Source organism: Myxine glutinosa, chromosome 5, assembly GCF_964187855.1.
Source record: "Myxine glutinosa chromosome 5, kmMyxGlut1.1, whole genome shotgun sequence".
Lineage (NCBI taxonomy): Eukaryota > Metazoa > Chordata > Myxini > Myxiniformes > Myxinidae > Myxine > Myxine glutinosa.
In genome coordinates, this window is record NC_136265.1 from 211,303,136 (window position 1) to 211,329,803 (window position 26,668).

Genomic DNA, 26,668 nt, shown 5'->3' on the forward strand with positions numbered 1-26,668 from the left:
TCGGGTAAGTTTGTTAGGTCGCGGTCACCAACCGCTCGGTCTATAACATCAAACCGCGATCTGTAACAATATATATATATATATATATATATATATATATATATATATATATATATATATATATATATTATTAGTACATATTGTCCTGTCACCGGTGATTCAGACCGTTGAATGACGAATAGCCCAACGTTTTTTTTTTTACTCCTGAGGCGTCCGGCCGAAAATGGCGGTTCTGACGCGCGAGATGAAAGGCTGCGGGACGTTTATCTGACGAAACACACGAGTTTATTCACAAAACCCACAAACAAAGAAACACGACAGTAGATTCAACAATAGGGATTTAAATGAAAATAAATCAAGGAATAAAAATGAGAGGTGAGGTAAACTAAAATTCTCTACTGTGAGACGTCTCCACTCAGTCACAAATATAAACACACAGGGGAAAATGAAATAAAATGTTTCCTTTAGCCGGCCGGCACTCAGTTGCCTCCAAAGGGTCGAGAGAGAGAGAGAGAGACAGAGACAGAGAGACAGACACAGACAGAGACAGAGAGACAGACAGAGAGACAGACAGACAGAGAGACAGAGAGAGACAGAGAGACAGACAGAGAGACAGACAGAGAGACAGACAGAGAGACAGACAGAGAGACAGACAGAGAGACAGACAGAGAGACAGACAGACAGAGAGACAGAGAGACCGAGAGACAGAGAGACAGAGAGACAGAGAGACAGAGAGACAGACAGACAGAGAGAGAGAGAGAGAGAGAGGTGGTGGTGGTCGATGTTCAAAGCCTCCCGCGCTGGAGCGCCCCAAAATGACGGCGGCACCGTGCGTCAAAAACACCCAGGCGCGAAGCAAGCAGCCAAGACGGCATCCTTTTAGAATCCCCCTCCTCTTTCTTGTGGCGAACAGCACGGCCTTGAGCCCACCACAAGGCCAGAAGTCGCTGAAACACTGCCAACACAGTCCAGAGCTCCTTGGTGGGTCCAACATGACCAGCGCACGAATGGCAAGATGGCGCCCTTCTTCCCCGAAAAAACCAGCGAGCGAGACGTGCTCTTCTTCTTCCTCTTGAGAGCCAATCACCGAACATCCCTCCCAGTTCGCCCCGCCCACATCCTCTGGGCTAATTTAGAGGCGGGGCTTAGTCCCATCGGCTCTTCCTGGCTTCTTGCCAGCTTAGTAAATGTTGTTTAAGGAGGTTTTCATGGCTGGCCATGGAAGAAAAATGTAAAGGAGACATTACAGAGGGAAAAATCACATACTGGGGAAAATTAGCCTTAATCCCTATAGCTAATTAGCACTGCTCCGTGTGAAGACACATAAACAATCTTCAGCTACAGTCTCCCTACTTACCGTACATCGAGGTTTCTCCTACGCGTCCATGGTCCATGCTACAATGACACAATCCTACCTTCCCTAAGGTATCCTTTCACCTATGCCCATAAACATAACAATATTTAATATAATGATGATGTTGATGTCTTCTGGTTTCTTGTTGACCACAGCATTTTTTTTTACTATGCTTTGTTGAGGTGTGATGGCAAACAACGAGTCTGATGCACAAATCCTGACGACTTGCAGTATCTGAGGATGCTTCTTTTGGTCTTGAAAAATGTTACCGTATTTGTCAAAAATCAACAAATAACAATGGCAGTTGCAAAAATGAGTGAAACTGGTCGAAGGTGATTAATTTCTGTATCATGTCTCAAATCAGTGTGATAAAAAGTATACAAATATTACCCTTTTAAAATGCATTATCAAAGACTGACAATCACAGAACACGCAGTCAGCTCCCAAGAACCATGCCATTCTCGTGAGTCTACAATTAGTTGACACTCGGCTTGCTAAGCGCTTGTAAATTCAGCGCTTCGTCTTTCAGTGAGTTAGTCTAACTTTTCGTCTTTTCGGCAGCAATAGAGTTTGTATCTTATTGTAAGACAAGCGTTACGCCTAGGTCCCCCGTTGGTGAAGTGATGTGAGTTGACAAAGTGGAAGACGCAAGGCGGCCATCTTGGATTTTGACGTGGCGACCCAATTTTCAATAGCGTTCTTCCTTATGCCTAGATACACCCACACACCAGATTAGAAGTTAGTAGTTCGTTTATTTTTCAAGATATTTCGCTCACAATGTTCAGACATATATATATGGTGGCGGCCATCTTGGATTTCGACGTGACGACCCAATTTTCAATAGCGTTCTTCCTTATGCTGAGATACACCCACACACTATATTAGAAGTTGGTACTTCGCTTATTTTTCAAGATATTCCACTCACAAGGTTCAGACATACATGGCGGTGGCCATCTTGGATTTTGACGTGGATTGCACCCACACACAAAATTAGAATTAGGTCCTTCGCTTACGCACGCATGTACGCACGGGAAAACTATAGTTCCCCTTTCGCTCTGCGGTGCGACGGGGGACAAAAAAAATAGAAATGGACTACATTTAATTAGGTATAAGTTATTTTCGTGGAATTTCCATGGGTTCAACTAGTACTGATGATGTTCAAAGTAACTTACCTGATGTAACTTCTGAGATTGTTTCCTTTTAATGTGTCCATGTTGGGGAGAACAACAACAATACAACAGGCATTTTAAGGCATGTTGGCGAGAACATGTGTTGCTATTCTTAAATTGTTTTTCAGCGAAGTGATAATAACTATTTAAAATACCGAACAAAATATCACCAACGGGCCAGATCAAAACAGGTGATGGGCTGGATCTGGCCCACGGCCGGTGATTCCCCCCGCCAAATCTAGAACATAGATTTGTAAAACGGTGACGCAAGCAACTCAGAAATCCCACCTTGGAACCCATGCTTCCAGCATGAGCCTTGTTGCTTCGGGGTTCCGAGATTCCTTGGGTAACCAATGCAGCCTGTTGCAAATTCTGTGCACATGCGTGTCAACAGCTGGGAAGAACAGAAAAAAAACAAACAAAAAAACATTTCCAATCACTTTTTCTGAAATGTCCTCAATTTTAAGTGGTGAAACTTAAATATTTGGCGATGTCCGTTCATCCGTCAAAAATAAAGAAGAAGAACCCTCCTAAACCTCTAATTCCAAAGGGTAATTCTAATATTGTTTTCATTTGTTTCTAGGATTTGCCTATTTCATATTAAAAATGCCAAACTGAACCGCTTCCTTCAGACATGGGTGCTATTTTTAAATCCCAATTGGTAATCACTGGTACTATATATTGTTACTAGGATGTTGTTTGCCGAGCGGATGGCCGCCGCGCCCGAACAGTTACCCCGACTAACCCGATTCCTGAACGTTGGCCAAAATCGCGCCACAGATATTCAACAGGGAAAAGACAAAGGCGACACGGATGAGAAGAAGAAGAAGAAGAAGAAGAAGGAGACAAAAAGGTTTGAAATGCTACTAAATTTATTCCTACTATTTACACAATCAAATAAACCAAGGAGAAGGAAGGATAATAAAACAATTTACAGAAGAAATCAGAGACACAGTGAAAATACTAGCTTATCTAACAGGCTTAACTTATTCCCTGGACAGAACAAACAAAGACGGACTCACACGGGGAATTGCAGAGTGGATTGGCTGGAAGGAGGTGGGTGGCTGGAGGGGGAGGAAGGCACGGAGTTGGCTGGAGCTTGATCCCGCACGGGACGTCGGGCTGGACCTCGACGGCCACCGATGCCACCGATCCTGTCGTGTGCGCGGGATCACGGGTCGGAGCTGCTTGGTGGAGCCGACGCGCTGGTGGGGGGGTCTGGCGTGACGGGTTCTCTCCTCTCTCTTTCTTAGTCCAACCCAGTCCAACAACAACTTCCAGGCTTTTCGGTGTTCTGATCTCCTCCCTCCTCGACTCTCTCTGGGGGCCTCTGCCTCGGGTTATATAAGCCCCACCCTTGACCCTTTTGCGAACCTCCCCCAAACGTTCTCTCTCCGCCCTCTAAAGCCAACCCTTCGTTCTGGGTTGGTCGGCAAGGGCTGGTTCACTCCTCCCCTCTATGACGAGGTGGAGACACGCCCTTCTTCCCCGACCTTGCCTCGTGGCCAATGGTGGTTTTGGGGGCGATTCGTGCTAGCCCCAGCCAAAGGGCAGCAATGGCAATGAAGAAAACCGCCCAAAATGCAGTTGGCAATTGCAGCAAAGTGGACGGCAGATGAAATGCAGCAAAGTGGCTAAACCTGGCACTTGGAAGATGCCATGTCGGAGGGATCTACTTTATTTAATGCAGTGCAATGGAGTGTCAAATTAATGGAAGACAAATCCTTAGCCTAATACACATATTAAGGATATAACGACTGAACATGGATATATGGTGTCCTTCGTGTATGCTTTATGGAATTAACTACGGGAACGCCCTTTGACCTTTATACAACACTGGAGTAAGGAGGGCGATATTTTTACAACTATTTACACAACAACAACAAAAAAAAAAACCATTCTCATATCCACAACAATATCAAATGTTCAAAAACGTTGGTCATTAAAATAAGAACACAAGGGGAGGTTGAGAAGGGGGATATGTATATATATATTGTCTTCAAAAAGTAATCACATCCATTGACTTCACATTTTTTGTGTTACAGCCTGAATTTATAATGGATCAAACTGAGATTATTTTTTGTCGCCGGTCTGCACAATACCCCATAATGTCAGTGTATATTAATTTTAACAAATAAAGTAAAAATGAAAAGCTGAAATGTCTATGAAAAGCTGAGAGTCAATAAGTATTCATACCATTTCCTCTGAAACTTTTTCATACCATTCATACCAATTTCCTATGATTATGCTTGAGATGTCTCTCTTTGTCCCTGGTGTCTTGAGATGTCCCTGGTGTTGGGCTAGCGGCTAGGGTGCCGGCTTAGGATCCTAGGATCCTGGGTTCAAATCCCGGTCGATCGCTGAATTAACGCCAGGGGGGTTGACTCAGCCTGTCATCCTTCCGAGGTCGGCTAATTGAGTACCAGCTCACTGGTAATTCCCTGTTTGTCGTTAAAGGCGGCAAAAAGGGTTGGCGTCAGGAAGGGCATCCGGCCGTAAAACATTGCTTCAAAAAGGGGACCGAAAAACAACAACAACCACGGTTCCCGAAAAAGGCCAACCCCCGCTTTGCGGGGAAAAATGGCCTCTAAAGGTGGTTATTTTTTATATGCTTGAGATGTCGCTACATTAATTCAGTCCACCTGGGGCCAATTCAATTGATTGTAGATGATTTATAAAGAAACACCTTTCGACACAAGATCCCACAGGAGACAGTGCATATCGGAGCAGAAACTCCAACATAAAGTCCAAGGAACTGTCTGTGGAACTCAAGAGATAGAAATATGAAGAGGCATAGATCTGGGGAAGAGTATAAAACAAGTGAAGCCGACCTACTTTTGGGAAGTGAATAATAGTCAATAGCCAACGACGACGCAGCTTTTTTTGTCGTACTGGACTAAATTAAGGATGAGAAAAGAAAAAAACATTCAACCATGAAGATGATAAAATAAAAAGGAAATGTTGGAAAGTGAATACTACTCGTAAAAATAGAAAATCGTTTGAGAGACGAGATACATCCGTCCTCTAAAGGAGGGGCAGGAAGTGTCATGTCATTACGTCCTTGTGGGGTATATAGATGACAGTAGATCTTCACTCAGTTCCATAAGTACAATTAGCCTGAGTGATGTCAGAATTTCTCCAAATTTCCTTCAGTTTAATGTTAAACAGCTGAGAATATTTTTTGTCACCGATATACACAAAACCCCATAATGTCAGTGTATATTTATTTCAACAAATAAAGTAAAAATGAAAAGCTGAAATGTCTATGAAAAGCTGAGAGTCAATGACTTTTCATACCATTTCCTCTGAAACTCCAAATTGAGCTCAAATCCAATTTCCTATGATTATGCTTGAGATGTCGCTACGTTAATTAAGTCCACCTGTGGCCAATTCAATTGATTAATAGATGATTTATATGTAATAAACAGCCTCATTCATGCCTGAGTTGGATCTTGGAGACAGCGTGAAGCTGGAAGGTGTGAAAACATTTTGCTACCTTGGAGAAATGCTGAATGGAGAAGGTGGATCAGACTCGGCAACGGTTGCTCGAGTGAGATGTGCATGGAAGAAGTTTCGGGAACTGAGTGGCGTGCTGATGAGGAGGGGAGTGTCGTTGAAGCTGAAGGGAAAGGTGTATGCTGCATGTGTGAGAAGTGTTATGATTTATGGGAGCGAGACGTGGGTAATGAACGTAGAGCAGCAACGAAGGCTGGAAAGGGTGGAAATGCGAATGGTTCGGTGGATGTGCGGAGTATCGTTGAGAGAGAGGAAGACAAATGATGAATTGTGAAAGATGATGGGAATAGAGCCTGTGATGGATGCTGTGAAGAGGAACAGGTTGAGATGGTATGGTCTTGTGTTGAGGAAGGATGAAAGTGACTGGTTGAGAAGAGTGATAGAAATGAATATAGAGGAAATAGAGGACGGGTGTTACGGCCTGAAGCATATCAAGCAAGCCAAGCCTTCAATCACAATGGCTTTATTTATGGATTATCACACGAAAAATCTCTTCCTACACATAAAACAAGGAAGGGAGAAGAGAGGGAAAAACCAGAGTACGCCAGTCCAAGGGGAGGCCGGTCCAAGAGTAGGCAAGTCCAAGAGTAGGCCCCAAGGCAGGCCCAACAGTAGGCCCCAGGGCAGGCCTAGCATGAGAGGGTAGGATTAGGCAAGTCCACGAGTAGGCCCCAAGGTAGGCCCAACAGTAGGCCCCAAGGCAGGCCCAACAGTAGGCCCCAAGGCAGGCCCAACAGTAGGCCCCAGGGCAGGCCCAACAGTAGGCCCCAGTGCAGGCCCAGCACGAGAGGGTAGGAGTAGGCAAGTCCATGGGTAGGCCCCAAGGCAGGCCCAACAGTAGGCCCCAGGGCAGGCCCAGTGGTAGGCACCAGTGCAGGCCCAGACCGAGACGGTAGGAGTCGGCAAGTCCACGAGTAGGCTGAAAGGTAGGCCCAACAGTAGGCCCCAGGGCAGGCCCAGCATGAGGGTAGGAGTAGGCAAGTCCACGAGTAGGCCCCAAGGCAGTAGAGGTACGACAACAAGAGTTCGATCAACGTCACCCTTCAGGTAGAGAGGCGGCTGCAGGGGGGTTGATCCGGCATACCCTTCAGGTGGAGAGATTGCAGCTGCATACTCGACAACCCCCGAAAAAGCACTCCGCCATGAGCCCTCCTCCAAAATGGCCACTCTCTCTTCTGAATCACCTCCCTGGCCCCTCCCCTGCCCCACAGCCAATTATAGGCTTTATACACATGGACCAAACCACTTGGTCTGACTCACAGAGGGGGGGTGTGGGGTGTGGGGTGTGGGGGGGGGGGGGGGGGGAAGGAAGAAAAAAGGTCACAGACCATAACACCTCCCCCCCTTAAAGAAGAAAACTTTACCCCAAGAAAAGTTTTATTTTACAAAGGCAGGTTAGTCTTAACCCAGCATAAACAGTGCAATAAACAAACAGCCACCTCTCATTGTGACATTTACAGGCATCATAGCTCAAATGCAGGGGCATGAAAAAAAATCTCAAGCTCGAGATAGAGATGGAGCACCTGCAACTGACATCATCTCGACCCGAAATATGTACAATTTTCAAGGGGTACAGCTGCACTAAAAGCCCCCATCGGTTCCCTCTCAGAGGCTTGTAGAGCAACATCTTGATGCTTTATATGACCTACCAATTGGCCGGCCGTGGTCAGCCTCACACTCCTAGTACCTTTTAAGCATATTAACATGGCACACCCGGCGGGGTTTCTGTCTGTCATGGGTCCGCACCACGTAGTTCACCTCACTCAGCTTCCTTTCGACCACGTAGGGACCGCTAAACTTCGCCGATAGTGGCTCCCCAGGCAGAGGTAGTAAAACTAGCACTTTGTCTCCAGGCTTAAAATTACGAGCTGTCGCATTCAGGTCAAAACAGGCCTTCCTTACTCGCTGAGATACTTTCAAATGTTCCTTGGCGACATTGCAGGCGGTGGTAAGTCTTTCCTGGAAAGTACATACGTAGTCCCAAAGGTTGGGGTTCTCAGTCTCTTCGAGGAATCTTTCTTTCACTACTGGGGAAACACAAACCCTATCGCCAGCCAAATCATTTCCCAATACGTAACCAATACCCTCTAAGGGGAGAGTGGGGACTATTCCGACCATCACGGGTCCTGTGACCAAATCAGACTTCAAGTTCACCCTATGTAAAGGGACTGGGACATAACGACCTGCAATGCCCTGGATTAAGGCACTCGCTTTCCCCGAACTACTCAAAGTCAAGGGTAAAATATTAGACAACATCAACGACTGGGCTGCCCCAGTATCCCTCAGAATAACTACGGACTTGCTTTCCCGTCCCAAGACACTTGGCCCTTTGACACAAAGGGTTTATAACGGTCCTGTATGGAGCTCGTAAGGTCAGCAGTACCCTCAGCCTCAACTGAAAGGGCACGATCTTTGTGGCTGTCCACTTTGGTTCGAACCACTGCAATAGGTCTAATGGAGTCTCCCTGCTTCTCCTCCCCTTGCAATTTCCAACAATTCGACTTTAGATGTCCCCTCTGTTTACAGTAATAACACATGGGGGCCGGTCCCCGGCGAGATGCCTGACTCGACCACTCAAACTCTCTATCCAGAGACGGTCACACCAATGGACCCCTATGGTCTGTCCACTCCCCCTCTGACCGATCCTCACTAACCCCCTTCTTGTTATCCCAGGTAGTACCGTAATGAGGAAAACCAAGGCCTCTCTTATGGGCAAGTTCATAATCATCTGCGCCAACAGCACCTTTTTTCAACTCACCAACCTTATGATCCGTAAGGTGTGTCCTAATGTCCAAGGGGATACTGTTTCTCAACTCTTCCATCAAGATAACCTCCCTGAGATTACCATAGGTCCTGTCCACTTGCAGAGAACGATACCAACGATCAAAACTCATTTCCTTCTCCCTCGCAAATTCAACAAATGTCTGCCCAGCCTGTCTTTTTAAGGTTCGGAACTTCTGCCGGTATGCTTCCGGAACTTGCTCATCGGCTGACAACACAGCATTTTTAACAGCCTCATAATTCTCTGACTGATCCCCCAACAGAGCTGAATACACTTCCTGGGCTCTCCCTATGAACCTACATTGTGGTAGCAGGGTCCAGTATTGTACGGGCCACTGAAGACGTTTTGCTATCTTTTCAAAAGACAGAAAAAACGTTTCCACCTCCTCCTCGTTAAACTTTGCGAACAAGCCGAATGTTCCGAGCCACATCAAAGGAACAGACGAGATCATTTTGACACCTCCCCCCCCCCCCCCCTGAATCGTGGAAACCGGTTGGTCCTCAATTTTACCCACGGTTCTAAACCCATGCGACTGACAATAGCCGAAACAATCTCCGCCTTTTTCATGCTAGATGTCCCACTAACCCCAAGATGATCAGCTACAGCTCGTAACTACCATACGTAACAGTTCTACATCTTGCACTGATAGCCCCTTCTTCTTCAAAAATTCCTTCACTTCAAAATCCATCTCCTCAGGCATGGTGTTCGACTGCAATAATATAGAAGTACTAGCACCGTAAACAAAAGTCAAATTATCTGCCAATGAGAAAACATATAATCCATCTCTCGGACGAGCCCCCAATTTGTTACGGCCTGGAGCACACAAAGCCAAGCCTTCAATCACAATGGCTTTATTTATGGATTAGCACACGAAAAATATCTTCTTACACATAAAACAAGGAAGGGAGAAGAGAGGGAGAAGAGAGGGAGAAGAGAGGGAAAAACCAGAGCAGGCCAGTCCAAGGGTAGGCCGGTCCAAGAGTAGGCAGGTCCATGAGTAGGCCCCAAGGCAGGCCCAACAGTAGGCCCCAGGGCAGGCCCAGCACGAGAGGGTAGGAGTAGGCAAGTCCAAGAGTAGGCCCCAAGGCAGGCCCAACAGTAGGCCCCAGGGCAGGCCCAGTGGTAGGCCCCAGGGCAGGCCCAGCACGAGAGGGTAGGAGTAGGCAAGTCCACGGGTAGGCCCTGAGGCAGGCCCAACAGTAGGCCCCATGGCAGGCCCAGCACGAGAGGGTAGGAGTAGGCAAGTCCACGAATAGGCCCCAAGGTAGGCCCAACAGTAGGGCCCAGGGCAGGCCCCAGTGCAGGCCCAGCACAAGAGGGTAGGAGTAGGCAAGTCCACGGGTAGGCCCCAAGGCAGGCCCAACAGTAGGCCCCATGGCAGGCCCAGTGGTAGGCCCCAGTGCAGGCCCAGCACGAGAGGGTAGGGGTAGGCATGTCCACGAGTATGCCCCAAGGCAGTAGAGGTACGGCAGCAATAGTTCGATCAACGTCACCCTTCAGGTGGAGAGGCGGCTGCAGGGGGGTTGATCCGGCATACCCTTCAGGTGGAGAGATTGCAGCTGGAAACTCGACAACCCCCGAAAAAGCACTCCGCCATGAGCCCTCCTCCAAAATGGCCACTCTCTCTTCTGAATCACCTTCCTGGCCCCTCCCCTGCCCCACGGCCAATCACTGGCTTTATACACATGGACCAAACCACTTGGTCTCACTTACAGGGGGGTGGGGGGGGGGGGGGGCGGGGGAAGGAAGAAGAAAAAGGTCACAAACCGTAACACGGGGAAGACCGAGAAAGACTTGGCTAAAGATGGTGGAAGAAGAAATGCGGGCAAGGGGGTTAACAAGGAGAGATGCAGAAAATAGGGCAAAATGGAGAAGATCGTCATGGGGACCGCAAGGCTAACCCCTGCTCTAGCAGGGAAAATGGCCTTAAAATTCGTGTTGTTGTTGTTAAACAGCATTTAAAGTTTGCTTGAGGGATGTTGCAGTAGCTTGTGGATAGTGGGAGGTGACGTCACTGCCGGCAGAAAAAGTTGAAGAGGAAGAAGCGGCGGCGGGAGAGAGCGTGGGCGAGCAGTTGGACAAGGTACTACCTGTTGAAAGTGCGTGGAGGGCGCTCTGCTGAATAAAAATGTTGATTCATGAGGTTAAATTGTTTCCAGGCAGCTAAACTGCAAAGGACTTGGGCTTGCTGGAGTTGGTGTAATTGTCCCTACTTTAGGCTTGGATTGTAGGTTTGGCCTCTTAAGTAATTAATGTGTTTGACGAATCCTTCGAAAAATTTAATTAGACTGCTGCCGGCTTTTGAGTGGAGATCTGGACATGAGATCCATTTTCGAGCAAGTGATTGCTTTTGTTGTTTTTATACTCTGTTTGGTGCAGGGTTCTCTTTTTCCACTCATTTGATTGGTCTATGACTGCTAAAATAAATCCATTCAGCTAATACCTGGCACAAGCACGACAATGGTTGTTCACCCGAGCATCCCCACAACACTACCATGAAGCATTGTGGTGGCAGCATCATGCTATGTATGGGGACGTTCTTCAATGGCAATGACTGGGAGACTTGTAAAGATAGAGGGAACAATGAAGGGAGCAAAATAAAACAAATCCTTGAGGAGAACCTGCTTCAGAGTGCAAAAGACCTTAGACTGCGGCAAAGATATATGTTCCAACAGGACAATGACCCCAAGCATACAGCGAAAGCAACACTGGAATGACTTCAGAACAAGAAGGTAAAAGTCCTTGAATGGCCCAGCCAAAGCGCAAACTTGAATCCCATTGAGAATCTGTGGAAAGACTTGAAAATTGCTGTTCCTCGACTGTCCCCATCCAACTTGACTGAGCAAATCTGCAGGGAAGAATGGGAGAAACTCCCCAAATCCAGATGTGTACGTCTGTATCAGCTTTACACAAAAAGACTCAAAGCTGCAATCGCTGCCAAAGGAGCTTCGACAAAGTATTGAATCAGGGGGCTGTATACAGTGCATTCAGAAAGTATTCAGACCCTTTCACTTTTTTCACATTTTGTTATGTTGCAGCCTTGTGCTGAAATCGTTTAAATTCATTTTTTCCCTCATCAATCTACACTCAATACCCTATAATGACAAAGAGAAAACAGGATTTTAGAAAGTTTTGCAAATTTATTATGAAGAAAAAACTGAAATATCACATTGACATAAGTATTCAGACCCTTTGCTGTGACACTTGAAATTTAGCTCAGGTGCCTCCCATTTCTCTTGATCATCTTTGAGATGTTTCTACATCTTGATTGGAGTCCACCTGTGGTAAATTTAATTGATGGGACATGATTTGGAAAGGCACACACCTGTCTTTTTAAGGTCTCACAGCTGACAATGCATATCAGAGCAAAAACCAAGCCATGAGGTCGAAGGAACTGCCTGCAGAGCTCAGAGACAGGATTGTGTCGAGGCACAGATCTGGGGAAGCCGACAAAAAAAATTCTGCTGCATTGAAGGTTCCCAAGAGCACAGTGGCCTCCATAATTCTTAAATGGAAGAAGTTTGGAACAACCAGGACTCTTCCTGGAGCTGGCCGCCCGGCCAAACTGAGCAAACGGGGGAAAAGGGCCTTGGTAATAGAGGTAGCCAAGAACCCGATGGTCACTCTGGCTGAGCTCCAGAGATCCTGTGTGGAGATGGGAGAAACTTCAAAAAGGACAACCATCACTGCAACACTCCACTGATCTGGGCTTTATGGAAAAGTGGCCAGACGGAAGCCTCTCCTCAGTGAAAGACACAAGAAAGCCCGCTTGGAGTTTGCAAAAAAGCACCGAAAGGACTCTCAGACTGTGAGAAACAAGATTCTGTGGTCTGATGAAACCAAGATTGAACTGTTTGGCCTCAATTCTAAGAGTCATGTCTGGGGGAAACCAGGCACCGCTCATCACCTGCCCAACAGCATCCCAACGAGGAAGCATGGTGGTGGCAGCATCATGCTGTGGGGGTGTTTTTCAGCAGCAGGGACTGGGGGACTGGTCAGGGTTAAGGGAACAATGAACGGAGCAAAGTACAGAGATATCCTGCTGCAAAGTACAGAAGTACAAAGTACAGAGATATGAAAACCTGAAACGGAGCGCTCAGGACCTCAGACTGGGCCGAAGGTTCACCTTCCAACAGGACAATGACCCTACGCACACAGCCAAGACAACACAGGAGTGGCTTAGGGACAACTCTGTGAAGGTCCTTGAGTGGCCAAGCCAGAAACCTGACTTGAACCCAATCGAACATCTCTGGAGAGACCTGAAAATGGCTGTCCACCAACGGTCCCCATCCAACCTGACAGAGCTTGAGAGGATCTGCAGAGAAGAATGGCAGAAACTCCCCAAATACAGGTGTGCAAAGCTGGTCACGTCATACCCAAGAATACTCGAGGCTGTAATCGCTGCCAAAGGTGCTTCAACTAAGTACTGAGTTAAGGGCCTGAATACTTATGTCAATGTGATATTTCCGTTTTATATATTTAATAAATTTGCAAAACTTTCTAAAATCTGTTTTCTCTTCGTCATTATGGGGTATTGAGTGTAGATTGATGAGGGAAAAAAATGAATTTAGACGAATTCAGCATAAGGCTGCAACATAACAAAATGTGAAAAAAGTGAAGGGGTCTGAATACTTTCTGAATGCACTGTACTTGTATAAACAAGAAAGAGCAATCAGAGGTTGCAGATCTTCGCCAGGACGTGTTTGTTTGGGGTTTGTTTATCAACGATGTAAAGTCATGTTCAATCCAATATGGCCACCGAACCACGTGACCGAGGACATCAACAATTTAAATAGCCCATACAATTTTTGTGCAGCTCATGCTCAAGAAATTTTAAAATGATCGGATCAAGCGCTCTACTTATCATATTATGATGCCATATGAAGGGCCGATCACATAATCATGAATATAATTATGTTGTTCCCCAATGGGAGTATTAGACAATGAGCCATGTGTCAATTTTTTCCATGGATTGGTTTTGGATATATAGATGTGCAAAGATTTTTGGTTTTTCCAAAATGGGTGCCTGCAGCAAGTGATCGACGATGTCATAATTATCGTTAAAAAAATTCTACAGGGGGAGGCGCTCCTACAGTGAAAATGTATTGGCAATCAGACCAACGGTTGCAGAGAAAAGCACACTCACGTTCTGTGTGGACAAACAAACAAGCAGACAGACAAACAAACAGACCAAACCCGAAACATGCGAAATTTGCATTTATGTTTATTTAAATTATACAATTGACTACAAAATGTAAATGTTTCATGATATTTGTTATATTATATCACCTTTATCTTTCAATATTGTTGAAATGAAGATCAAATAGCTGTATGTTGAAAAAGTCAAAACTTTACATGGGGTGTACTTACTTTTTCACGTGACTGTATGTATGTATGTATGTATGTATGTGTGTATATATATATATATATATATATATATATATATGTATGTATGTATGTATATGTATATATGTATATATATATATTGTTGTGGATTCGGGGGTCGGCTCTCCCCTTATCAAGGGGGGGTTAATCCCCTTGTCTTTTAAGCTGGCCGTCCCCCAATCCTGGAAGCTATGACGTCACTTCCGGTCGGTGGTAAGTAGGGTTGTAAGCCCAATTAGTCTGATTACCTAAGTACTACCACCGGCCGTAAGCGAGGAGATAACTCCTACCGAGCCGCAGCGGAAATGGATACGCCGAGCGAAGCGAGCCGCGACTCGGGCCGTTAACCATAGACTAAACCCGATTAAAGAGGTTCCTATCGTGCCACAGATACTCAATTTAAAGAAAGGACGCAAACAATCGAATAAGAGAAAACCCAGAAAATAAGAACAAGGAGTGGGTTTATTAATTATATACAAAAACCCAAAGAGGAAACGAAAGGGAAGAATGTACAGGGCGAAGAAGAAGAAGCAGGACACAGGGCAGGCTTAACTAGACAGTCTTAACTTAACAAACCCCGGACAAACAGACAGACTCACATGGGATGGTAGTGGTAGGAGGAGAAGGTCCAAGCAGATGGTTCCAGGCGTTGAGGTCCGGCTACAGGTGTCCACTCGTACCGTGGTGAAAACCCGGGCAGGCAGCTAGCGCGTATCGTTGGCGCGCGCACGGACCTTACATATGGCGGGGGGGGGGGGGGGGGGGGAGTCCTTCACAAGTCTGTATGCGCAGTTCCTATGAATTAGGAGTTCCCCAGCGCAGCTCGTTCCAACGCAGCTCTGTCCATGCCCTCTCTGTTAGCGTGGCTCTCCCACTCAATCTGCTCGTGAACTCCTTACTCAGCTTCTCTCTCTCCCCCTCTCTCTCTGTGAAAAGGCGCCACTCTTGCGCTTATATAGTCCGCTTAGAAATAAATGCGCGCTTCATCGAGCCACGCCTATCAGTAAGCTCACCTCAGCCCTGATTGGGTAGCGAGGGCTCACCGGCTCCGCCCTTGACGGAACGTTGACAGGGCCACGCCTCGTTCTTGGTGCTCCGCCCCCTTCTTCCCAGCTTGACCGCGTGCGTAATGGCGGCCGGGGCGAGCGCTTAAGGCAGCGATGACGGCTCAATGCAGCGAACGCTGCTGGCAAGCGAAGGCGCGTTATAGAATTGGGAGGGACAAGCCCCGACTGTAGGTGGGCATGACGGAGTAGCTTGGAGAGAGAGAGAGGTTCGAATGTGATGAATGGGGCCTACCTTATTTGATTAATTCAACACAGATTCGACTATTGGGAGCATGGCCTTATTTAAACACATACTAAGGAGATAACTGACAGTCCTAAGGTGTCCTACGTGTTGCATATGGCCTAACTATGGGTGCGACCTTATTAAATGCTGGGATATTTATAAGAGTTAATATTTGAAAGGATTTACAAGTGATGGGTTCTCAAAACCGCAACAATATATATATATATATATATATATATATATATATATATATATATATATATATATATATATATATATATATATATATATCCCCTCCCCTCTTCATTCATTCCTACCCTCCCTCCCTCTCACCTATTCCAGTGACTTTTCCCCACGCAATTTTCATCACCAAGTGAGCCATTTTGGGTCCCACACCAGGAAGCTTTATGAGACCTTCCACGCTATCAGGGATGTCTCCATTGTACTCATCCTGTATCATCGCCGTTGCCAGCTTTATGTGCCTGGCTTTGTTCTGCGAGATATTAAAACATCAGAATGATCTCATCAGAAGAGATCATTTCGTTCAGCATGCAAACCATTTGCATCATTTCGTTTTCCCACTGGAAACATCAGTTCAAAAGGGGAACTCAACTTAACAAGGCATCTTACTGGTCCAGAATGGGTCTAAGGTGGAGGGGAAATATCTGACTCATTTCATTTTTTTATTTCAACAAAACGAAAAGAATAGTTAACAGGAACACAAATTAATCAATGGTGTTTTTAACATTCAAAATAAACAAACACAATCTAAACAAACATCTTGGAAGTTTTCAGACATTAATGCATTTTTGTTGTTTTCCTTGGAGACAATGACGCTTTCTTTATCACATACGAGCCGGGGTACTCGGCGTTGCCCAGTGCTGTTCTAATCCTGATTGCATTTTGAAGAAATTTTTTTTTGAGGGTTTTCTTGTATTTTTGTGGGGGCCTAAAACACTTCCGTACACCCACGAAGGAATGGGTCCGGGAATCATTTAATATTACCTTTTACATAGCTGCAAAGGCTTCGGCACGAAAGATCGATTCAAGGGTTGCTGCAAGTTAAAAAAATCATTTTCAATTTTTGCCTGAAAAGCTGTTCTTATTAATTTGCCTTCTTATAAATTCTCTGTTCTTATAAATTCTCTGTTCTTATAAATTCTCTGTTCTTATAAATTCTCTGTTCCTATAAATTCTCTGTTCCTATAAATTCTCTGTTCTTGTAAATTCTCTGTTCTTGTAAATTCTCTGTTCTTGTAAATTCTCTGTTCTTGTAAATTCTCTGTTCTTGTAAATTCTCTGTTCTTGTAAATTCTCTGTTCTTGTAAATTCTCTGTTCTTGTAAATTCTCTGTTCTTGTAAATTCTCTGTTCTTGTAAATTCTCTGTTCTTGTAAATTCTCTGTTCTTGTAAATTCTCTGTTCTTGTAAATTCTCTGTTCCTGTAAATTCTCTGTTCCTGTAAATTCTCTGTTCCTGTAAATTCTCTGTTCCTGTAAATTCGCTGTTCCCGTAAATTCTCTGTTCCCGTAAATTCTCTGTTCCCGTAAATTCTCTGTTCCCGTAAATTCTCTGTTCCCGTAAATTCTCTGTTCCCGTAAATTCTCTGTTCCCGTAAATTCTCTGTTCCCGTAAATCCGCTGTTCCCGTAAATCCTCTGTTCCCGTAAATCCTCTGTTCCCGTAAATCCTCTGTTCCCGTAAATTCTCTGTTCCCGTAAATTCTCTGGTCCCGTAAATCCGCTGGTCCCGTCAATCCGCTGGTCCCGTCAATCCGCTGGTCCCGTCAATCCGCTGGTCCCGTCAATCCGCTGGTCCCGTCAATCCGCTGGTCCCGTCAATCCGCTGGTCCCGTCAATCCGCTGGTCCCGTCAATCCGCTGGTCCCGTCAATCCGCTGGTCCCGTCAATCCGCTGGTCCCGTCAATCCGCTGGTCCCGTCAATCCGCTGGTCCCGTCAATCCGCTGGTCCCGTCAATCCGCTGGTCCCGTCAATCCGCTGGTCCCGTCAATCCGCTGGTCCCGTCAATCCGCTGGTCCCGTCAATCCGCTGGTCCCGTCAATCCGCTGGTCTCGTCAATTCCCTGGTCTCGTCAATTCCCTGGTCTCGTCAATTCCCTGGTCTCGTCAATTCCCTGGTCTCGTCAATTCCCTGGTCTCGTCAATTCCCTGGTCTCGTCAATTCCCTGGTCTCGTCAATTCCCTGGTCTCGTCAATTCCCTGGTCTCGTCAATTCCCTGGTCTCGTCAATTTGCTGGTCTCATCAACTTGCTGTTCTTCTTAATTTGCTGCTCTTAATGTTATTTGCCTCAACTGTTTTCCCAAAAGTTATGGGTTTACTCACACCTTGGTTATAATGCCAATTAACGAACCCTGTACCAGGCCAACACAGAGAGAGAAAACAGGTTTAACTTGAACAGCAATCAGTGGAGAGCACACTTCTACCAGGTTGAACAGTTTAGGTTTTGCATCCCACCAATAGATCATATCTGGATGAGACAGATCTGGCAGTGTCACATCCAGGCCTGGTGGCCCCTATGTACATGTACGCTTTGTCTGGCACCATTGCTTCTGGGGTTGGCTCCGCAGGACATCTCTCACCATGGACCTGCAATGTCAGCTGCCCGTCTTCACACCAAATTACGCTGAGCTCCTCGTTTGGTGCCACCCCCCAACAAACCCTTGCACCAGAACATGCCAAATTCTCCATCCTGAACTGTCCTGCTCCTCCATTTCTATCCACCCGGCGACCACATGCCCAATGGTCCTCCACATGGGCCACTTAGACGTGCGATATCCATCATTGCCGAACGAGCCCAATCATGCTCAGCTCAAAACTGGCTATAGACAGTTCCTTGTACATGAATACAAAGGCAGAAGGGAATGATGATGGGAATGATGGGAATGATGAAAAGGATGAAGGTGGAGGGCGGAAAAAGTGGGGGGTTTAAGGGAGAGGACCCAAGGGGAGGGGAAGAAGGACACACGGGTGAAGGAGCAGGATACAGGCACAAATTCTCAATCACTAAATGATCAAAGAAATAAAAATGATCAAAGAGGAGGGTAAGGGAGCGAGGATAAACCCAATAACCGAGAAACACAATAACCTGAACATATTTAATTAAGCAGCTGTTAACAATCAGCAACACCTGCCTGTCACATAGGTGAAGATAGTTTGACATCAAGGTTAAAACAGAAATTGAGGCGCAAAGGTTAGGGCAGCACAGAAGGTGGGATTCACCTTACCCTCCAAAACCCCACAGGATAAATGAGTTTTTCCAATGTGACGTTATCAATGCCAAGGATTGCCTCCACCGTCAGACAGCTCTCACGTAGACGCCTCATGGCAGCAGCCGTGACCTCATCCTTTGTCTGACTGGAAAGCATCAACGAGATGAGCACCTGGTACCGCTTTACCTGTATGGGGCAGGGTTGAGAGGCAGGGAATGGACCCAGATAAAATGCATTCATTGCTTTGCGAGATAATTATATTAATCTTCAATATGCTACAAGTTTCAATTCACACGACCCGTGGCCTTCAAGTTGTGGTCTCATCACGATTTGAACCTGTCCAATATAAAATAGCAGGCCACACAACAGCGAAGAATGCACCCATCCTTCAAAGGCACTGGAAGCTGGGTGTCCTCAGTCCCCAGCAGCACAGCCGCGCGCCACGCACCCGGCAGCACAGCCGCGCGCCACGCACCCGGCAGCGCGCCACGCACCCAGCAGCACAGCCGCGCGCCCGGCAGCACAGCCGCGCGCCACGCACCCGGCAGCACAGCCGCGCGCCACGCACCCGGCAGCACAGCCGCGCGCCACGCACCCGGCAGCACAGCCACGCGCCATGCACCCGGCAGCACAGCCGCATGCCACGCACCCGGCAGCACAGCCGCATGCCACGCACCCGGCAGCACAGCCGCACACCACACATGATGTAAATCAGGTGTTGTGAATGCAGCCAGGTGAAGTGAATGAATGAATGAATGAATGATTAATGCAAGACTTGTTAAGTGTTTACAGTACTGTTCATAAACATAGAGCACGACCTCGACCGTTCATGAACATAGAGCACGACCTCGACCGTTCATGAACATAGAGCACGACCTCGACCGTTCATGAACATAGAGCACGACCTCGACCGGTCATAAACATAGAGCACGACCTCGACCGGTCATAAACATAGAGCACGACCTCGACCGTTCATAAACATAGAGCACGACCTCGACCGTTCATAACATAAACATACAGAGCACGACCTCGACCGTTCATGAACATAGAGCACGACCTCGACCGTTCATGAACATAGAGCATGACCTCGACCGTTCATAAACATAGAGCACGACCTCGACCGTTCATAACATAAACATACAGAGCACGACCTCGACCGTTCATGAACATAGAGCACGACCTCGACCGTTCATGAACATAGAGCACGACCTCGACCGTTCATGAACATAGAGCACGACCTCGACCGTTCATATTAAAACACAGAGCACGACCTTGACCATTCATAAACATACAGAGCACGACCTCGACCGTTCATGAACATACAGAGCATGACCTCGACCGTTCATGAACATACAGAGCATGACCTCCACCGTTCATGAACATAGAGCACGACCTCCACCGTTCATGAACAGAGCACGACCTCGACCGTTCATGAACATAGAGCACGACCTCGACCGTTCATGAACATACAGAGCACGACCTCGACCGTTCATATGAAAACATACAGAGCACGACCTCGACCGTTCATGAACATACCGAGCACGACCTCCACCGTTCATGAACAGAGCACGACCTCGACCGTTCATATTAAAACATAGAGCACGACCTCGACCGTTCATGAACATACAGAGCACGACCTCCACCGTTCATGAACATAGAACACGACCTCCACCGTTCATGAACATAGAACACGACCTCCACCGTTCATGAACATAGAACAAGACCTCCACCGTTCATGAACATAGAACACGACCTCCACCGTTCATGAACATAGAGCACGACCTCGACCATTCATGAACATAGAACACGACCTCCACCGTTCATGAACATAGAGCACGACCTCGACCGTTCATGAGCATACAGAGCACGACCTCGACCGTTCATGAGCATACAGAGCACGACCTCGACCGTTCATATTAAAACATACAGAGCACGACCTCGACCGTTCATAAACATACAGAGCACGACCTCGACCGTTCATAAACATAGAGCACGACCTCGACCGTTCATAACATAAACATACAGAGCACGACCTCGACCGTTTCTCTTCCACCATTACATTAGGCATTAGAGGTTGTATGACACATTGACGTCGTCGAGCGAATCGTTTGTGAAAGTTGTTAACGGGATGACATTGGAAACAACATACTCCGTAATCGACGAAAGGTTTCGCTCCCTTGTGGATATTGGTCCAGACCACGTGAGCTCTCGGCACGACCTACAGGTGGAGCCGACCCCCAAGACAGAAGACTACAGTCAGCGAGCTGAGCCACACCTGTGCAGGTGCTTTTTCATCAAAGCACTTCTCGGCGCCCAGCGTGTCCACAGGTGCGTCCTTGGCTTGCCGCATGGTCTGGATGTTCTCCAGCTGTTCCCGCCAACGCAAAGGTTCCCAGCACTTTGTCTCATTTCCCTCAGAATCCACATGTTGCTCATAACGAACCGTGACCCGATTCCTCCATCTCGACTTGCTCGGGTCGACCTGCTCCTCCAAATGAGCAGCTGTTGGCTTCACGGGCACGGGGCTCCGAGATGCTCTCGTTCGTCTGGTCAACATCATCCCGACATTCGCAACCAAAACATAAAATTTCCTTAGTTTTAATGATCGATTAATCCGCCATGTTAAGCCTAAATTTACCTCACGTATTCGATTTTGATTCACGACACTTTATGTAGTTCAAATAATACATTTATTTTTTGTGGAGTGGGAGACCAGCTCGACTAAAAGAAAACAACTCTTATACACCGCTCACTAATTGGTCCGCAGCATATCCTCAAGAAAACAAAAACCCGAATGAAAAATACTTATACAAGATAATTATTAAAGAAAGATAAATTAAAATTAAAATCACAAGTGGAAGCAATATGCACGAAATTACATAAATCCTGCGGCGATTACGGGCAAACTGGTTGGCCTTTTCCTGGATAGGTGCAGTTAACAACGTGAACGGTCCTGGCGGTTCTTTGTGTATCCCGACGTTTTATTTAATCACCCATTGACGTTTTCTTAATTTGTCTTATATTATTCCCATGTGCGTGGCAGTGTGGGTCGACTTAGACAGGGACAGTGTAATAGACCATTAAACAATAACAACCATTACAATGGAGGCTCTGAGTGGGCGTGGTTTGGAGGTTTTGTTCATTGACATTGATTGCTTTGCAATTGTTAGTGGCGGACGTGTTTTTGTTGTTGGTGAACGGTTTCGTTAGTTAAAGCGAAGCTGCCTTTCTATTCGTCGTGCTTCACGGACCAATTCAAAGAGGAAAGGTGCTGGACGCAGGACGAGTTGTTTCGTTGGTAGAGGTAAGAATATTGTACGCCGATTCTCGTTGATATCCCGTTGCACCTGTAAGTTCGATCGTTGTACATACATTCCGAAGAAAGATTGAGACAGAATTTTTTTATCGCCATTTCGGTTTTACATATTTAAGTTTCGTCCGTGCCATATCTCTTCTCCCTCCTCGAATCTACCTTCACACCTGTCCACTGGGTTCGAGCTCCGAATAGCAGAACGTGTCGCCAGAGGCGTGTTTTTGGATTTCAGTGCGTCCGTCCGTGCGTGCGTGCATCTGTCCATCATACGTTGTCTTTTCTGAGGCGTCTTTCGCTTCTCATCGAATTATTCATTACATTCATTCATTTAATGATTATTACGCTCATTCTTACGCTCATTTAAACGTTCATTAAACATTAAACGATTACGAAAATTAAAAACGAAAAACATTACGAAATTACGTTCACACCGTCACATCAAACTACCGTGAACACATTGTCACAACATCGTCACAATGAAAGCATCGTCACAATGAAAGCATCGTCACAATGAAAGCATTGTCACAATGAAAACATCGTCACAATGAAAACATCGTCACAAACGTTACGTTACGTAATTCAAACCGTGAACACATGGAATATTGGAGAGCCCATTTAATTACCCAAATTTGAAATGCTACGGAATAATATTTACCGATATGAACAGTGACGTGGCTTTTATTGATATTTTACAAATACTGTTTAGTTTTTGTTGATTTGATGATTTGCGTGATATGATTTAACGGATGTTTATATAAATCGTGTAAAATAAAAAAGCCTTCAATTTCTGGTATTTTGCCTTTTCATTTGGGCCTCCCAATTGAAGCCCCGCCCAGAGGGCGGGTACCGTTGCTAGTCTATTAGGCCAAGTAAAAAAATAAAAATGTTTCTCGTCCGGACTTTTTTGAAAAAGGAGGGAGGCCCTTACTATTTACTATTTTCATTTTTTTGCTATTTTTTTCCAAGATGGCTGCCATGAATTGAATGACCACTGTGGCTGACTTAAACACACTATAGTTTGTCCAATGTAATGTGAAACATGCCAGTGTTGATTGTTACTGAAAGGCCTGTAATTTCAGGCCTACTTTATATAGTAGGCCTAATTTAGGCCTACTTTATTAACTACAACAGGGCCTAGATACCTAGCTTCTCACTCAGAGACCCACGTTGTACTCCCACCTCCCACCATTAAACATACATCATAGGGTAGGACTATGGCCTGACTGTATTCGCACTTCAGAATACACGAAACTACACTAGTACTAGGCCATCCAAGTATAGCGTTACAGCTACATATGGATTTTTTAATGCACCAAGTATTTAAAAACAAGTACACTAGAAAATGTATGTCTTGATATGGCTTAAATAGTTACGCTATATCACGACGCCAACTTACTTTCGTTGTTTGGTATCCATCACCAATGTCATCTCCATCGTCAAATTCTCCACTGGCAAATTTAGCGAAGAGATCGTTCAACGTTCGCTTCTCATCTACAACTGATCTCGCGAACCAAGACTTCAAAACTTTTGTCGACGAACGTATGCTTACACACACGAATATCGTCATATTCCCTACTCAAATTTGTACCATTAAAAGTATGAAATGCAAGATTTTTACACATAAATTGCACTTGCCCAGTGCACAACCGCTGCGAGAATTGACCGTCTTTAGCACAAAGTGTCTGCGTTAAGCCTAGCATGTCTTAACCAGGAAGTTCCGTTAGAGGGTGAGATCCATAATAGTTCAGATCATCAATGCACAAGATACGATCGGCAAACGCCCGGAAACGGCAAGTTTTAGACCGAGTTTCTTCGCAAAACGATTTTTTTTTTAAACAAGTATATATTTAAAAAAAAATAGTATTAAATAGTAAGTAAAAGTAGGCGGCGACTAAAACAGAAGCGGGCGGGGACGAGAAACATTTTTTTTTTTAACTTGGCCTTATAATGCGAAGATGAACCGATTAGATTTCGGCGTCGAAAGTCGGTCTGTGATAGGTTTTCATCACTGCGTTAACTTAAGAACGGCTGAAGGGAAGTAAGTCAAATTTAGTACAAGTATGTATATTATTGTATAATGATGTAAAGATAATTGGATTTGATTATGAGGTCAGAGGTACGATTAGGTAAAAATTCTGTTACAGAGCTAAACTTGGCTCCAGTATGTATTATGACGTAATAATATGGGCGGAGGCATACCTGTGGACGACGCGACCTCGAAGAGTGCCGTTCTAGTTTATTTTAATATTTTACCTGTCGAAATCTCTCGTGTTTCAAACAGTTGAGTATGGAAAAGCTCGACTCGAACAAACGTTCTGGTGATATAACAGGTAATACTGATATTATGTCAATCACAATAGTTACAACAGTGTGAAAATACCTTCATTTTGGAATATTTTTTCAAGCGGTGAAGCTGCTCAATATTTGCCTACTTCCTTCCTTCCATCCAGCAGCACTCAAAATCTCTCAATCCATCTGTCTCAAAAATAAAGAGGAACCTTTCCAAACCATTGTTTAATTCTAAAGGGTTCTAAAGGGTAATTGTAAAAGGTTTTGTTCATTTATAGGCTTTGTCTATTTCATATTGGGTGTTTCGTATGCAGCCACCTGTCTACTGGTTGCATCATTTTTATTTGGGCTGATGCAATGCCTCTCTATAACCAATTATCTGGTACTCATTTTGCCGACCGCGGAAGGATGACAGGCCGAGTCAACCCCACCTGGCGTTAATTCAACGGGATTCGAACTCAGAACCAATGGATCCCAAGCCCGCCACCCGAACCATTAGGCCAACACCAGGTATAATTTCATATTAAAAAATGCCAAACTGAACCACTTCCTTTGGACACAGGTGCGATTTTAAAATATAAGCTGAAGTTTTTAGAGATGTCGAATATTGGTCACAATATGCTCTTAATGATGCGGAATATGCACCCAAATGAAAGAATTACAATGAGAGTGAGTTTCAATGTTATTTCACCATTTTGTTTTCATCTAGTCTTGACTTCTCATGTACATAAAATCTATTGTAAATCATATCTGTGAAGATTGTGAAGAATAACTAATTACTATGGCGTTTTGGTGCATTTAATTTTCGGTGATTTTTCTCATAGGATATAATGCATGAAGAGTGAGATGGCGCTTCATCACTGTCTCTCCAACAAACAAACTGAACGACCAAACACCCTTCCACGAGACAAAAGTATGATTGCCTTCTTTCTTTGGACAAACACTTTATTTTTATTTACATTTTCATTTTTAGTTTTATTCCCCTGTCCATCCTCTCTCTCTCTCCACATATCCGCAGCAAATTAATGGTTTAAGCAAGTATAAAAGCTAAAAGCAAAGGCATTAATCTAATAGGTTATTAATTTTCTCACATTTTTCATTCGTATGCAGCACAAGGATGCGGGGTAGCATCACTGGCTGAGGACGCGGCTGTGCTGCTGATGGTGCCCTCTGTTGGTTAGGACAGGAACTTGTAATTTGTTCGTGGTGCCAGAGATAGCTCACCTACTCTTCACGTAGGACACGCTGGGATATTTAACGTCCACCAATTACCACTGACAGATGGGACACCCGTTTAACGTCTATCCGTGGGACGTCACAGCCATTGATGAATCGACCTGTCTGTGAAACACCGGGATGACTGTATATAGCTGGGTTGGGATTCAAACACAAGCGAGACAGCTTGGAAGCGAATGTCCATACCTCTAAGTATAAGCCATCCTGTCGGCCCTAATTTGCTCACCATAAAATCAAAGATTCACTTTGTCATCAAAATTATGGTTGAAACACATGGAAATATTCTGGTCTTCTTCCCAACTCAGTGTTTAAATTGAATTTTCTTCAGTCATCCTCTCATCTCTCTGCATCCTGCTTACTCCCACATCTTCCACATCCTTTCTCTGTCCTTCATATAATTTATTACCCTCTCGTGTGTCACCCATTCTCCCTCCTTCTCCTGACTTTGCTGTTCACCTCTTTTGATCACTCTCACTTTTATCATTTGACCTTCCAACAGAAAAAATATTCTCACTTCATCCTCATTAATCTCTCATGGCCTTTGGCCATTGTCTCATCTGATTTTTGTTGCAAAACAAAACATTTATTATTTTTTTAATGTATGTGGTAATCCACCATATTTCTTCCTCGCGTTAAGCTGTATTGCTTTGGTTGGCCTAGCTCACATCTAGGTGATTGTGTTGAGATGCTTTCACACTGCTTCTGTACAATTTACATACCTCCCCGATCACCCACTTACTTTTTTTTCCTCCCTCACCTTGGCGTACCTTTGTCAAATATCAGACCTGGGGGGTACGGTCACAGTGCGTGGTTTGTATACATTTTGCCATCTACCCAACAACAGTACTGTATTACCAGTAGGACTACCTGTCTTCCGATTTGGACTACCAAGTGATATTTGATAAACTGTCTCTTATCTTCTCAGCATGGTTTTCTTTTCTTCCTGTGCAGTCAATGAAACTCCCCTCAACTCCCCTCAACTCCCCTCAAATTAAAATATAAATGCGTTAAATACGAGGGGCGGTACGAAAGTGATGCCTCTTGTTATTCATTTCATAACCAAAGTGTCATCGGAAAGCTACCTGAGATCACAATGAAAGGTTTGT

The 26,668-nt window shown here is 45.4% G+C and overlaps 1 protein-coding gene across 1 annotated transcript in view; it reads right to left on the reverse strand.

Annotated features, from left to right (window-relative positions):
- The window catches only part of NTHL1 (nth like DNA glycosylase 1), a 29,563-nt gene extending 8,229 nt beyond the window's left edge, over positions 1–21,334 (reverse strand). The window contains exons 1-4 of the mRNA XM_068114967.2: positions 21,000–21,334; positions 18,740–18,910; positions 15,830–15,989; positions 2,812–2,917 (exon numbers count right to left, since the gene is read on the reverse strand). Of these exons, the coding sequence (XP_067971068.2) occupies positions 2,812–2,917; positions 15,830–15,989; positions 18,740–18,910; positions 21,000–21,284 (722 nt within the window). The 5' untranslated portion in view covers positions 21,285–21,334. The remainder of the gene's footprint in view (positions 1–2,811; positions 2,918–15,829; positions 15,990–18,739; positions 18,911–20,999) is intronic.
- Positions 21,335–26,668: the final 5,334 nt, after the last annotated feature.